This window comes from Peromyscus eremicus, chromosome 15 (genome assembly GCF_949786415.1).
Source record: "Peromyscus eremicus chromosome 15, PerEre_H2_v1, whole genome shotgun sequence".
NCBI lineage: Eukaryota > Metazoa > Chordata > Mammalia > Rodentia > Cricetidae > Peromyscus > Peromyscus eremicus.
The window spans coordinates 60,342,355-60,356,661 of NC_081431.1; the positions used below are offsets into that span (position 1 = coordinate 60,342,355).

Sequence of the window (14,307 nt, forward strand, 5' to 3'; positions counted from 1 at the left end):
CGAGGGGCACTCGTTTTCAGGTTTGACACTCACATGATGAACATATCAGACTTCCATTACACACAGGGATACACTCAGGCAGTCCTGGTTTGATTTCCAGTGTCAAGTGAGTAGGACGCCGTGCAGTGTGAAGGAACTGAAGGAAGGAAATCAAGACCCCTCCACTCAGTGCTTAGCTTCCTGACCAGGGTCTTTCCAGCATGACAGGTGGTCCACACAGACTTTAGTCTTCTGTCAGCCTCTCCTTCACCTTCCCAGGGCAGTAGTGATATGCACAGAACTTAGGGAATTGAATTGATGGCGGGGGAGGGAGGGGGTTTGCTTGCTGCTGAAACCAGAACCATGCAGATGCAAGCAGGATCTTGCTGAGTTGCCCAGGCTGACCATGAACTTGCTGTGTAGCTTAGACTAGCCTTGGAGTTGGAATTCTTCTGCCTCCGTTTCCTGAATAGCTAGGATTACAGGAATATGCCACCATGCCCAGTTAGAACTAAGTTATTATCTTTACAAAACCCATCTGAAAGTCTTTTGTTCTCTTCTCAAATGCTTCAAATCCCAAGTCACAATTCAAGAGCCCAAGGCACACAGAGAAGGGAGGGTGTGAACCGAGAGCTAGCCGCCTCAGGCTGGACTACCGGCCTGCAACAGGACGCTGGAAAAACATCAGTTTGGTCCCACGTGGTTTCCAGCTACAAGATGTGAGGCAGGACCCTTCAGCAGTGTGTTACTGAGTTTCTTTCTTTTTCTTTTTCTTTTCCAAGACAGGGTTTCTCCGTATAGCTTTGGAGCCTGTCCTGGATCTCACTTTGTAAGCCAGGCTGGATTCGAACTCACAAAGATTCGCCTGGCTCTGCCTCCCCAGTGCTGGGGTTAACCACCGCCTGGCCTGTTACTGAGTTTCTTACAACAAAATCCTTCATGGTCCTCTTTAGAGTGAGCTATCCTTGAATGTTTCAGCAAACTGCCTAGGACTGAATGACATTCCCCAAGCCCAGTACTTCATTTTACAAAACAGCTTATCTCAAGTGATCCCTGGGCCCTCACAAACACCTGTGTCAAAGTTGAGACTGGCTTTGTCATATGGTTGACAACAGAGCAGGGCCAGGACCAGGTCTTCTGAAACTCCTCCTTTCTGAGGTGACAGACAGGGGTGACATCAGCCTCCTGCTGTGACACAGTATGGATCTGTGTAGGGCTCTTCTCAAAATGTTGAAGTCATTCCTCACGAAGCTAATCACAAGGACATGGAGAGTCCAGGCTGTGGGAGAGCATCTCAGACCACTGGAAAAGCCTGCTTCTTCAGTGCATCCCTGTCATGAGAAGCAACGTGAGGGACTAGCTAAGAGACCCAAGACACAAACATTGAATGCGGCACACAAATCTTTGGTACTGGATTAAATTACACTAAAAAGCTTTAATGGTTTTGAAAATGAAAACTGAACAGAAGCAGATGTAGGACTGGCAACTGTTGGTTTTCTTGAGTGTGATAAAGGCACTTGGCCATGCAGGAGAAAGCTCAGCTGGCCAAGGGATTGCTGCCCAAGCATGAGGCCCAGAAGACAGAAAAAGTTGGGTATGGAGATGCACATACACTTATAATCCCAGCATTGGAGAGGCAGGGACAGGTGAAACCCCATGGCTCAGTGGCCAGCCAGCCTTGACTTATCTGTGAGCCCTGTGTCTCAGCAAAAGACCCTGTCTCAAAAATAAACCAAAACCAAACCCAAAAAACAGAAACAAAACCCCACAGTGGATGTCAACTGAGGAAAAACCAAAGTTGACCTGACTTCTATATCATACACACACACACACACACACACACACACACACACACACACACACACACACACGAGAGAGAGAGAGAGAGAGAGAGAGAGAGAGAGAGAGTGTCATGTTTGGGTCTAGTTTTCAAATGATTCCACAAAACCAATATACATTTAGGATTCTTATGAGGAAAGGTTAAGAACTGATGAATCTGGGCAGAGCGTCTCCGGGTGGTGTGGTGCTTTGAATGAGATGCCCCCGGAAGCCTAGAGCATTTCAGTACTTGGTTCCAAGTTGGAGGCTGTTTGGGAAGGATAGGTGTGACCTGGATGGAGGGAGCACGGTACTGGGGGTGGGCTTTAAGGTTTCTCTCTCTGCTTCCTTGAGATAGGAGCTCTCAGCTGCCAGCTACTTCTGCCATCATCTGTCCCCCTTGAACTATAAACCCCAAATAAACTTTTTCTGTAAGTTGCCGTTTTTTGTGGTGTTTTATCACAGCAATAGGAACGTAACTAACGCAGGTGGTCACTAAACCTTGTAAAGTTAGAAGTAAACACTAGCCATCATCCTCTAGTCATGATCTGAACTGAATTAGCGTCCCTGGGTTGGGGGGTTCTGTCATGTGATTCTGGCACAGCTACAGAAGAAGAGCGTGGCCTCAGGATTCTGCCACTCCTGCAGCTAGAGAAAAGTGAGGAGAAATGCTATCCTGCTTTCAGCTGGCGCCCAAGAGCCTTTTCCCCGAGGGTTCCATAAGCCAATTACCTCAGACTCTGTCTAAATGACCCTGAAGGGCCTGAAGACCGGACTTCCTAAGGGGAAGTGAAGTCAACAGTCCTCCCTTGGGGATCCTGGTGGCTGTAAGAAACCAGGACACTTGACCTTTCGAAGAGCACAAAACCCAGGTACAGACAGTGCCAAAGGAGTAGCAAGACAAGGACTGTGTGCAGTGCCCAGGAGCCTGGGTTCTGCCAGGACATTCAATTTGATTGTGAGCTCAGAGGATCACCTAGAGAGGACAGGGAGGGCAGATACTAAGACTGTCTGTCAGCCGAGTCAGGCATCATGGCTCACCTTTACAACATACAGGCATACAGCCGATACAAACAGTCTGTCAACCACATGCTCTAGGAAACCCAAGGAAAATGAAAAGCAGGCCACCTACGGGACAGTTTCTACATGGGAGAAATCTTACATAAAATAACAAAGGGTTGGGTTGCCATACAGTTACTGTGAATTATTTTTATTGAACAAAAATAGAAAGTTTCCGCCCGAACTGCTAATAGTACATTCTGGTCCATACACACTGTCCGGAGAGGTGGAGTGGAGGGGAGTGGTACACACGCCATGAAGCGTGGAAAGAAAAGCAAGCTTGGAAGACAGAATTTCCCCGGGAACAGAAGCAAAGCCTACTGAGCACCCAGGATGAGAAAACCTGAACACAGGGATGGATACTGCTCCCCTGAGCATCCTCCAAGTCTCCTAGCCAACCTTAGGCTCCAAGAGCCCTCTCTTGCCACTCCACTACCAGAGGGACAGGACACTCGTGTACAGGCTAGCTCGGCCTCCTGGGCAGTCAGCCTCCCAGGAGTAAGGGTTCCATTATAAGCTGCTAAGGCTGCCGTTACCATCGATCTCCCTCAGCACAATGCGGACAGCCATGCTTACCAGCACGCCACCGACCACTCCGGCAGCGATCCCTATGCCCACGGCTGATGCCACCTTCTTTTGCCACTCTGGGAGGTGAGGCTTCGAATGGTTGTCTAGACTAACCTCCCAGCCCTCATCTACTAACTTCTGGTCCTCAGTAAGGGACTGATGGAAATTCAGGTTTACCAAGTCTGGAGGAAGGACCCTCAGCCCAAAATAGAGCCTCTTGACAAACTTCAAGTTTTTCAGCAGCTGCACATCACATCGGTATGTCCCCGAGTCATACTCATAGGCGGGTTTAAAGCGCAGAAAGTGAGAGTTGGCTCGGAAGGGTTTAAAAACCTCATCGTTAGTCGAGATGATGCCCCGAGCAAGCTTCCAGGTGAAGCGGAAAGCTTCCCGCCCCACCTCCAGGATGTCTGCGCTCAGACAGTTCAGCTCGAACTCCTCCCCGTGGACAATAGTGAAATGGAGCATCCCACAGATCCAGTTGGTCAGACACTCCAGACGCTGGGACTTGCACTTCCTCCTCACCCCATCAGGACCCACCTCACAGACGGTCTCTTCCTTGTAGCCAAGGCCACATGTAACGGTGCACGCTGTGGCATTGACAATGACTCTCCCCACAGCTTGTTGTAGCCTCTCGGGGATGGCCAGTGTTTTAGGGGACGTCAACACCAAAGGCAGGCAGATGACCGATACCAGGCTCCCAAGGATAAAAACAGTGGTCCCAGTCTTCATGTCTCAGTAGGCATTTCACCAGCAGGCATTCCAGACGAATACTCTATCGTGCTGTAACACAGATCCTCCAGCCTGGAATAACCTTTAGCATTGAGAGATGATGATGCACAGCTGTCAGCAGAACAGACAGATGCACACATGTGCCCAGAAGTGTAGTCCTTCTTCTCAGGTGAGGCCACAGGCAGGAAAAAGACTTGGACTACTGATGTCGGACTGGGTTTGCCAGGGGCATCTTCCCAGGGGGCATTCTTGTCCCTTCTGCCTAATGAATTCAAACCCACAGGCTTGAGAACAAAAAAGGAAAAGACCTCAGAAGCTGAAGTCAGTTTCTACATTACCCCAAATGCATGAGTTAACTCTTTCCCTCCCTCCAAACTATGCAAGAGTTTCAAAGTCCTGACTAAAGAGAAAAACTCGTCTTAAGAAAGGGGTGAGGTGGGGCTGGGTTGGGATGTTAATTTGAATACCTTGAATTCTTTACTGTGAATGTTCCTAAACCACATCTATTAAAAAGATAACTCTGGACTGGAGTCACTTGACTCCCCAACTTTCTATTTTTCTTCCTTTGTAAGCCAAGATCTCCCTGTCCAGTTTCAGGAGGTCACTTTGAACACTGCACCTGAAAACACTTTTATCCAGTGTCAACTACCTTCATTTGTAAAGACTTTTAAAGAAATGGAAAGCAGGTATGGCGACAATACCTGGAGGCAGAGGCAGGACTGTGAGCAAGTTCAAGGCCAGCCTGGCTACAAGATGAGACCTGTCTCAAAAGAAAAGAAAAAGCTCAGTGGAGTGTTGGTATGATGCTTGTCTAGCATGCACAATGCTCCAGGTTGATCCCCAACACCACACAAACTGAGTGTGGCAACATACTCTTTATCCCAGCACTCACGAAGATCAGAAGTTCCAGGTCATTCTCAGCTACACAGGGGTTAGAGATACTAAAGGGTGGGTGTGTGAAAATTTAGTCCCACACACCCTTCCAAAGGAGCAAGTGAGGCCACGGCAGAGGCAGCTCCTGTCTTGTTCCAGGTACTCTCTTTCCCAAGGGAAGCAGGATGGATGTTGCTGGGTGTGAGGATGAACGATGCTGTTTGATTCTAGTCTGTTCTATTTACCCTGCAGAACAGAGGAGCTCATTGTTTGTTTGTTTACATCAGTGAAGGTTGCTATGAAACAGCTGTGATGATAAAGATGGGTTCTTAGTGACAAGACAGAAGATTGGTAAGTAGCTCAACTTGGTGTTCATTAAAACCATACCACTAAAGCAGTGGTTCTCAACTTGTGGGTCTCAATTCCTTGGGGGATCAAATGACCCTTTCACAGGAGTCACATATCAGATACACTGAGTATCAGATATTTACATCACGATTCATAACAGTAGCAAAATTAGTTATGAAGCAGCAATGAAAATAATTTTATGATTGGGGTTGACCACAACATGAAGAACTGTATTAAAGGGTCGCAACATTAGGAAGGTTGAGAACCACTGCACTACAGTCTCTGAGACAAATTATTTTTATGAGACAATGAATATTCAGTATGGATGTTAAAGTTATTTAATCAGAGAAAATGACTAACAAGGAAGAATGTAACTATATTTAGACTAACAAAGACCCTTGGAAGGCTAGAACCTCTAGGATGCATTATTGTAACCTCCCAGAATGCCCAGCACTGTGGGCTCTTCAAAGCTTATATTGAGTTAAAGAATATGAAAAGAAATTCCTAGGTGACCTTTTTTTTTTTTTTTAAATTAACGCCAGCTTTTAGCTCAAATCATTTATTTCTAGTTTGTACAAAGGAAGAAATCCAAACTGCCTGACCTTTCTAGATCCAGATGACCACAGAGAAAGATCTAAACTCTACACTTATCTTCTATTGTACAGAAACAAAGTGGCTGCTGAGTTCCAGAAGCAGGCAGTTTACAAACGAACATCTATACTTGTGGTTTAGTAAACATCCCATTTTATTTACAAAGCATTAAAGCTTTAGCAAGAAGTCCCCAAGGCTGAGTCTCTTTCACCTTGTACAAAACTACAGAACATTTTAAGGAACAGAATGGAGAGGAAGGGAAGGCAACAGAAAGAAGAGGAGAATATACATATATCACACAGATCAAAAAAGCCCAGCTCAAAGTGGACGGGAGGTTTCAGAAGCTGACGAAAAATTCCAAAAGCATAAATAATTATTGGGAGCTGCTGCCAGAGACAGCAGCTGGCAGGGCCTGAGCTGATTTCTCAGTAGCCAGTTAATGGAAATGGACACAGCGCTAGCGTCCGATGGAGGAAATCAAGCACTTCACACAGGGAAGGCAGAGACCCGTGTCTGTTTGCACACTACTTGCGGGGTGCTGTCCAGAGACATGACATGGACACAATACCTATAAATAAGGACATGTCCTGTGAGCCACTCACCAATCACAACCATTGGTCTCACTCACACCTGAGGCAGCACCACAGTGATCCTGGAGACTTCCTGCGGGGTCCACTGTCACATCTACCCCCAGTATAAAGGAGTCAACAGGCTGGGCTATCTGAAGGAGCTGCCACCAACTGATAGAAATTCACAATTAGCAGAGCATTTAAACCCCCTTTCAACGCCGAAAGTATGACCCAGGCAGGGCAAGCCAAAAGCTATTGCCAGAGACGATACTAACTAACTAACGCTTTCCACACTTGGCTTTCTGACTTTGGATTTTCAGAAAATTTCAAACACTTATTGTACATATCCATCCAATTTGCTATTTTTATTAAAAGAACAGCAAATGCAGAGAGAGCCAGGGTGAGAAAGAGAAGGGTAAAAAAAGCTAAGCAACCTTTCACAGAAAGGAAGTGTGTGAAAACACAGAGGGCCTGGCTCCAGGAAGAGAGACACACTAGGGCTGGTGCGGATAGGTTCTCCACAGGCAATGACTGAACGAATGAACCTCATCTTGGATTTGAAGTGAGCTGCTGCTGCTTTGATTTTGGGGGTTTCACATCAGTCCTCGAATAGGTGCCCCACCCCCATGATACAGAAGCTTGTGGAGAAACACACCTTGCTTTGTTTCTAACTCTGGAAGTCAACACGGATAAAGTAATACACAAACTACTGATGATCCTTAGCTGGAGATGGGTAAAACTAATCATATCCAAAAACCATGATTATCAAACAGATCTGATACTGGGAAACATGCAATGCAAGGGAAACCCCAGCTTCTCTAGAGCCCAGCCTCCCGAGACAGAATGACAGGGGCCTTCTAGATTCCTTCCTTTTCTGCCAATTTGAAATCTTTCAAGCACTCGCTTCTCTGTCCAACCTTTATACACAATATAGAAATACAGGAAGCATCTGAGAAGGGGAGTTATGAATGAAAGAAACAGAAAATGCACCGGTTTTCCTAGGATACTGGTAGCGAAATTTCAGAAAAGAACAAGTCACAAGGACATGCATTGAGGATGGAAGGCAGCAGGAGATGGGAATGACATGTCCAAAGGATGTGACTTCAACAGTCAGGTGAACAAAACACGGGCATTTTTCACCAGCAACACAACCAAGTGTGAAGCTGAAGTGAGTCAGATCTCCCGACGTCTTCACGCATCCTCATTCCTGAGAGCCTATTTGGACTTATGCTTGAAAGGGAAGGCAGGGACCTGTGCTCTTCTTCCATAATTCACTTCTTCATTCAAACATAAAATCCTCCTTCCACCTCCTGGGTGGGAGGCAGAGGCCTTTGTTTTCGATTAAAGCCAATCTCAAATGACTGGCCGCACTGTCCAAAGGCCACCTGACGACAGCGTGAGAAAAACCGAGTTTCACCGTCTTCATAGCAGTTCTGAGATCGCTCCTCCTGCTAAGAGAGAGACACCGGGAGATTTCCTTTAGTATCACAGGCACACATGGGCCAAGAATGCCCCCCTCTGAAGTGCATAACCCAGCTCCCAGTCACTCCTCACGGAAGCAACCGTCAATCTAAACCCAAATCCCCACCCAATACTGTTTCAGTACTGTCCCAGTGTGTGTGTAGGGAATGTAAATGGATGAGCCTCGACCCAACCTAGGCAGATAACCAAGTTCTCGGGCAGTCACAACAGACAAAATAAACTCCAGGGTACCAACCCTTTCAATCTTTCATATATTAGACTAATCAGTCACTAAAAAATAACAGTGAACAAGACATCCCTGTCCAAGCCCCACTGTTCCTTAAGTGACATTTTTATCTGCTTGGAACCCCAGATAGCATACGCTGTTGATGAAAGCTACTGTGTTTCTATGCACCGAGAACTGGTAAGTGAATAAAATCCTAAATAGTAAGATCAAATAAGCACTTCCCTGATGACTCCATAGAAGCTGTTCACTTCTGAGGGACATCTCTAAATGGGCTGCTGTGAAATATTAACTAGGAAGTACAAACAGAGAACAAGGTGAAGAAAAGCCTCCTGGGTGTAATTTAAATGAGGGACTACATGATGCTTGGAGTTTAAAATGGTGAGAATTAATCACATAAGTACTGAAAGAAAAGTATTCACTTACAAAGTTGCTCTGAATGCTATTTTTAAAATGAAGTTCTAATAAAAATGAAAACTTGACAATAAAAACACATTTGCTAAGAACAGGCTGAGATAAGGACAAGATACAAGCTCTCTACTGAATGCTATATAATCTCAAATGCTAAAGCTGAATGCTGTATCATCTCAAACGCTATAGCTGAATGTTATATAATTTCAAGACACGCTTGCATTTTGCAAACATACTTTTCAAATCTCCTTCAGTATAAAATATAAAGAATTTCTGAGTGGATTTAAAACTTAAGAGAATACAGTCTACTAGACTCAGCTCACTTACTTCCTGTTGGTCTCACTGACTGCTTCCACAGGCACTCTGACCAACTGAGTTTTCAGTTTACAAAAACACAGCACCACCATTTTAACCACTAATCATGATGGAAAACGGTGTTTTGATCACAAATTGACACTCAATTCAACGAATGAGAACCTTCTACTATACAAAATAGTTCACATTTCTACACCACCCCCATTCTTATGAAAGATGTGCATGCATATTTACACATATAGGCTTACTGAGGCATTAGGCAACAAACTAAAATAAAAGCAAGCAATACTATCAGCGAGGTAATATATGGGAAACAGCTCTACAAAGGCCTGCAGCATCCGGCCCATGTAAACAATATTTAGTTGCATCATACAGGAAATCTCCAGCAGTACAATATTAAGAAAAATTCAGCTTAAGATGAACAGCTATTTTTGGTCTCTCCCAGGAGGAGCCTAATTCAGGATGGCCAAAGAGAACATCCTGACATGATTTCCAATCCTTCATTGGTCAGCTAGGTGGATCACACAGAATGAGACAGAATATCCAGCTAAGCATTAAATCAGTAGAATCCATAAGTTAGCCTTTGAGTGACTATTTCCACAAAAGAGGAGAAGAGAAGGGGGAAGAGGACAATGTACAGTTCACTCACTATTGGGCATTTAAAACCAAGGTTGTTGTAAGTAGTTAGAGGGGCGGAGCTCCAGAAGGCAATGAGTAATTGCGGAGTGGTTCAAGGTAGGGCAATCTGCATGGTGTCCAATTACCTAAGAGCAGCTCTTCTGCCCACTTTGGCCTCTGTCATGTTCAACAGACATATTCAGGTGTACATCAGCCAGTGGTGTCTAACAGGGGCAGGGGGATTATATATGTGACAAACCAGTCCTTGGGGGCATTTTGCTGAGGTTTGTTGCTGGGGAACCTTAGGTCTTGGCTTGTGTTTTCATCTCCAGATCAGAAATAGAGTTGAGGGAACAGAAACAGGTATTAGACAAACGGTACCAGCAGGCCTGTCCCTGGAGAGTCCTCAATTCAGGGTTACCCTTGCCAGGCTTCCCTCCACACAAGAATCCTCGGGTGCAGATCCTCCTATGCTAGTCAACACTAATGAGCTGTGCAAGATGAAAGAATTTTCAGTAGCCCCAGATTCCAGATTAACAGTGGTCTATTTGCCTTCCCATTTCCCCTGAAATCCTAATCTCCTGTTTGGAACACACAACAGTTAAAAGCAGCTTTTTGTTAGAGTAATCTAGGTTGACAAAATGGATTCTATGGTGACTGTCCAGTTGCCCACATTAATACACAGCTATCATTTATCCAGCTTGAGCATTACACAGCTTACCCCTACAATTTCGCCTACAAAAATGTGACATTAATGCAAAAGTTATCCAGTTAAAGGGAATCCACAGGAATGAACCTTTAACACACTCTTCAGAGTAGACTGGTTTGTTTCTGCAATGCTGAGAGCAGATCCCAGGGCCTTGGACATGCTAGGCAGATGCTAACACGGACCTACACCCCCAAACCCTAGGCTAATTTTCAAAGAGATCTCTGCTATAAGCATTCCAGATGAGTTTTATTTCTTAATATCTGGTGGAAAGCAATGGCTACATACTATCTTTTATTGAAAATCTCTGAAGTATCAAATAACATGAGTTATTCATGAAAATATCAGTTTTCCTCAGAGGCCCCTGGAGGGCCACAAACAAATCAACAGCAGGTCCAGCCTCTGCTTGCTCAAGACCCTCCAAAAACCACTGTGTTACTGAATGAAGCCCTTACTTCAACCAAAGAACCCCACATAGAAGATATGATAGTTTATCCTGAAAGTTGATATTCTGGAATTATCTGGGACATCCAGTGTCACCACTCACAAATCTGCAGCCTTGCAAAGTTCTGTACTTTGTAATTGTACTGAACCATCAGTAAAGCCACAGGCAACCCTCTGAAGGCCTTAGAACCATGCCTCAAGATCCCTGCTGAGGTTGTGCTAATGATCCTGCTCCTTAGCACTGTGGTATTTCATCTGTTCTGGAGATTTCCATTCAGGAAAAGATCAATGAACCAAGGCCAGAGAAGAAAGGAGAACACAGGAAGAAGGACACAGAGTTGCATGGAGAAGCACAGGCTGCATGCAATCCTGAGGAGCTGCGGACTGCGGGACTGCGGGACTGCGGGACTGGAGCTGCTCTGCCCCTAAGAATATGGATCCTTCCCCTCACCCCACCAGGGGCAAGTTCTCTAGTCCTCCTTAAGGATAAAGCTGTTCAAACAGTTGCCTCCCTTTAAGGCTGACCCACTTCAGTACTCAACAAAAGTAATTAGAAAACAAAAGGCCAGCAGGGAGAACCCTGCTACTAAAGACACTGTTCAGTACTTCTGTCAACCTTGAGACTAAACCAAGTGACAATGGGTCATTTTCAAAAAGACCCTAGACACAGGTACCTGCTCTTGCTAGCCTGCATAAATAACCAGTATGCATTTCACATACAGTTCAGAATTTTACTGAAATTCTTTTTTTGCTACTAAGATAATAACACTAATGAATTTGAGGAATAAAAAGTTCATTCTCGAGGACTGAGTAAACGTTCCAACATTTTGATCCTGGTTCTCATTTAGACATTGAGTTACTGTGACTACTAGTGAACATATTGATTAAAACTGAATTTTAAGTCTTTCTATTATTGAGAAAGACAATTTTAAAATTCTATAGTGGTTTATTTACCATTTACTATATATACTTCCTATTGAAAAGCACAAGATACATTTTAACTAGTAGTGTTGGTTTTTCTGGCGATGCAGCTCAAACACAGGGCCTTGCACCAGCCAGGCAAGTGCCGCTCCACTGAGCCATACCCCAGGGCTCCCAAGTACTTACAGGACAAAAGCCAGGCGTGCTTGCACACACACCTTTAGTCCCAGCACTCTGGAGGCAGAGGCAGGAAGATCTCTGTGAGTTTGAGGCCAGCCTGGGCTACACAGAAGCATAGAGATTATGTCCTAAAGTGTTTTAATTAATTTTATATGTCTGGCCACATTTTAAATCATGCTAAAAGCAACTGGACTTTTTGTGGCAGGAAAATCTACTCAAATTTCAAATTGGGTTTCTTCTGAACTGACAGAGTGTATGCACATAGGCTACAGAGGGGCCATCTTATTTGTTGGTAGTCAACTAACTGGTCAGCTAGAGTCAATTACTGACCACTTCCTTTATCCACACACAGCTCAGGACTCAGTATGGAGGTGGGAACTGCTTACTAGGTGCTGTAACCACTGCTGTGGGGGACTCTCCTACTCAGTGGTATGGGTGTTGCAGCATGAAAAACTCAAGTCTAGATCTAGCAAACTTAGGGGACTAATGACTCAGTCTGTTTTTCAATTTCGCTATAGAAAATAATTTCTATTTATAGGCAACAATTAACTAGCATAAGGTACAAATTGAACAAGGAATTCTGCTTTGTATTCTACTATTTATCATATGTGGATTAACACATTTAAATTAAATTTTAATTTAAAATTTAGAGGGGAAAAAACTAAATATAACCACTGACATTTTATCTATCCTGTGTCAATTAGCCACAAAAAAGAGTTTTATATTAACAAAAGCACATGCTTGTGTGTGTGTCTAACCTAGTGGATAGATACAGACTTTCAAATCCCAAGGACATTTAAGTGGAGATGAGCTCTAACTGGATCATTATTTTTCCTTTTTTTTTGACAGGTTTTTCGAGACAGGTTTCTCTGTTTAACCGCCCTAGCTGTCCTGGAACTCGCTCTGTAGACCAGGCTGGCCTCAAACTCACAGAGATCCAACTGCCTCTGCCTCCCAAGTGCTGGGATTAAAGACGTGCGCCACCACCGCCTGGGATTGATCATTATTTTTCAAACAAACACCACTTAACCGGTTCACAGGTATTTTATAGGCATTTCCATTCCTTGATAAACTCCCTCAGTCGTATATTATGTGCCGGGGGCTGACGTGGCTCAGATGGTAAGGGCTAAGGCTCACAACCAAAAGGACACTTAGATGTTAGGAAGCCACACTGTGTCTTTTCGGCAATTTTCTCCTATTTTCAGATACTGGGGGAAACCTCAAAGCCTGTTTTCCCTTTAACATTACAGTACTGATAAAAATTTCTCCTTTCTCTAGACTGTCGAGAAAGAAGACTACTTAGAGCATCTGAACAATATGAAGATGCTGAAGTTTAACAGTCAGGTGCTACATTAAACCGGCTTAGCTTGTATTTCTGGATATCTGTCTGAGTCAAAAATAAAAACCAACTAAAGAGCCATCCACAAGTGAAAGTTTAACAACACAGCTACGGCAGACACAGTCTACGTGCTGTATTAACTGGGGGCTCCTATCTTTTGGGTCACAGATTTTCCTATAGGAATCTAATGGAAAGTAGGCGTCCTTCCCAGAAAAACACTCACATGTACTTGGCAGGTATGTGAAGAAAGTAGAACCCCTGTAATCTACTTAGGGACCTAAGGCTGACAGCCAATGAATTAAGCCAATTTTGGTTTAGCTTGCCCTGAGCAGCTTACAACCCAAAGACTGACTTGATGCTGGGGCAAAGGAAGGAGGAGAGGGAGGGAAGTCCCGCTGCAGTTAAAGGAAGTCAGGAGCTGTACAAAGCAAGGCCACAGAGCAAGCCAGACAGTGCTCCCAATGTGTCCTTACCTGCCAGGGGCTGGCTGAGTTCCGCCTGCACTTTACCCTTCGCTGAGCCTTCCAGAGGCAAACCTCTGTCCCCTTTGTAGAGTTTCGGTTTAAATGGAGACTCTTTCTCTTTACCTTTTGATCCTTTAGGCCGGCCTGCTTGCTTCTTCTTGGATTTGCCATCCCCCTTCACCCCCAGTAGTGGATGGACTTCTGCAGGAGGACAGACAGACACCCATGAAACACAGTCCACGCCATACCGGTCCACAGCCCAACCAGACCTTTGAGTGCAAACTGTATTATTGTTCTTTATGGCCCACATCACTAATCTAAGAAAGAAAATGGACTATTATTTTTAAAACTACAAAAGAATGGCTATTAAATTGACAAATACTTGCTAGACCAAAAGGCGTACACACGGTCTATATGGTTTATACCAAACCACAGCAACTTCAAATTGAAAAAGTTAAAATACCCACTCATTCTAAGTCACTCAAACATGAAGAGGAGTGTGTGTGGGAAACGAACACACAACATGGGCACAGCGGCCAGAAAACAAATGGACAAACCAGGGCCAGAGTCTGACTCTACAGTTTTCTGTGAGAACTTGGACAAGCTATGCAGCTTCAGCTCAGCTTCTCTCCTTTGTAAAGCAAGAATAATAAAATACTTGCAGGGGT

The 14,307-nt window shown here is 44.6% G+C and overlaps 2 protein-coding genes and 1 long non-coding RNA gene across 6 annotated transcripts in view; 1 reads left to right on the forward strand and 2 right to left on the reverse strand.

Moving 5' to 3' along the window:
* Nucleotides 1-2,756: 2,756 nt before the first annotated feature.
* Tmem81 (transmembrane protein 81) lies at nucleotides 2,757-6,293 on the reverse strand. Of its 3 annotated transcripts, XM_059281145.1 has the most exons (3): nucleotides 5,048-6,293; nucleotides 4,857-4,915; nucleotides 2,757-4,439 (listed from the first exon to the last, which is right to left on the reverse strand). In XM_059281145.1, exon 3 carries the CDS (start codon nucleotides 4,153-4,155, stop codon nucleotides 3,367-3,369), a length of 789 nt encoding a protein of 262 aa, XP_059137128.1. In that variant the 5' UTR covers nucleotides 4,156-4,439; nucleotides 4,857-4,915; nucleotides 5,048-6,293; the 3' UTR covers nucleotides 2,757-3,366. The 3 variants fall into 3 exon arrangements, with proteins under 3 accessions (XP_059137128.1, XP_059137129.1, XP_059137127.1); XM_059281146.1 differs by lacking the exon at nucleotides 4,857-4,915 and having other exon boundaries at nucleotides 5,134-6,293; XM_059281144.1 differs by lacking the exon at nucleotides 4,857-4,915.
* On the forward strand, nucleotides 5,309-13,915 carry LOC131925788 (uncharacterized). Its single transcript, XR_009383338.1, has 3 exons — nucleotides 5,309-5,379; nucleotides 13,115-13,180; nucleotides 13,778-13,915. It is a non-coding gene; the product is annotated as an uncharacterized LOC131925788 (long non-coding RNA).
* Nucleotides 6,887-14,307, reverse strand: part of Rbbp5 (RB binding protein 5, histone lysine methyltransferase complex subunit) — a 28,996-nt gene continuing 21,575 nt past the window's right edge. The window contains exons 13-14 of one of the 2 annotated variants that reach the window (XM_059281143.1): nucleotides 13,763-13,840; nucleotides 6,887-7,987 (exon numbers count right to left, since the gene is read on the reverse strand). In XM_059281143.1, the coding sequence (XP_059137126.1) occupies nucleotides 7,959-7,987; nucleotides 13,763-13,840 (107 nt within the window). In that variant the 3' untranslated portion in view covers nucleotides 6,887-7,958. Of the gene's footprint in view, nucleotides 7,988-13,648; nucleotides 13,841-14,307 lie in introns of both variants that reach the window. The other variant, XM_059281142.1, reaches the window with a different exon arrangement.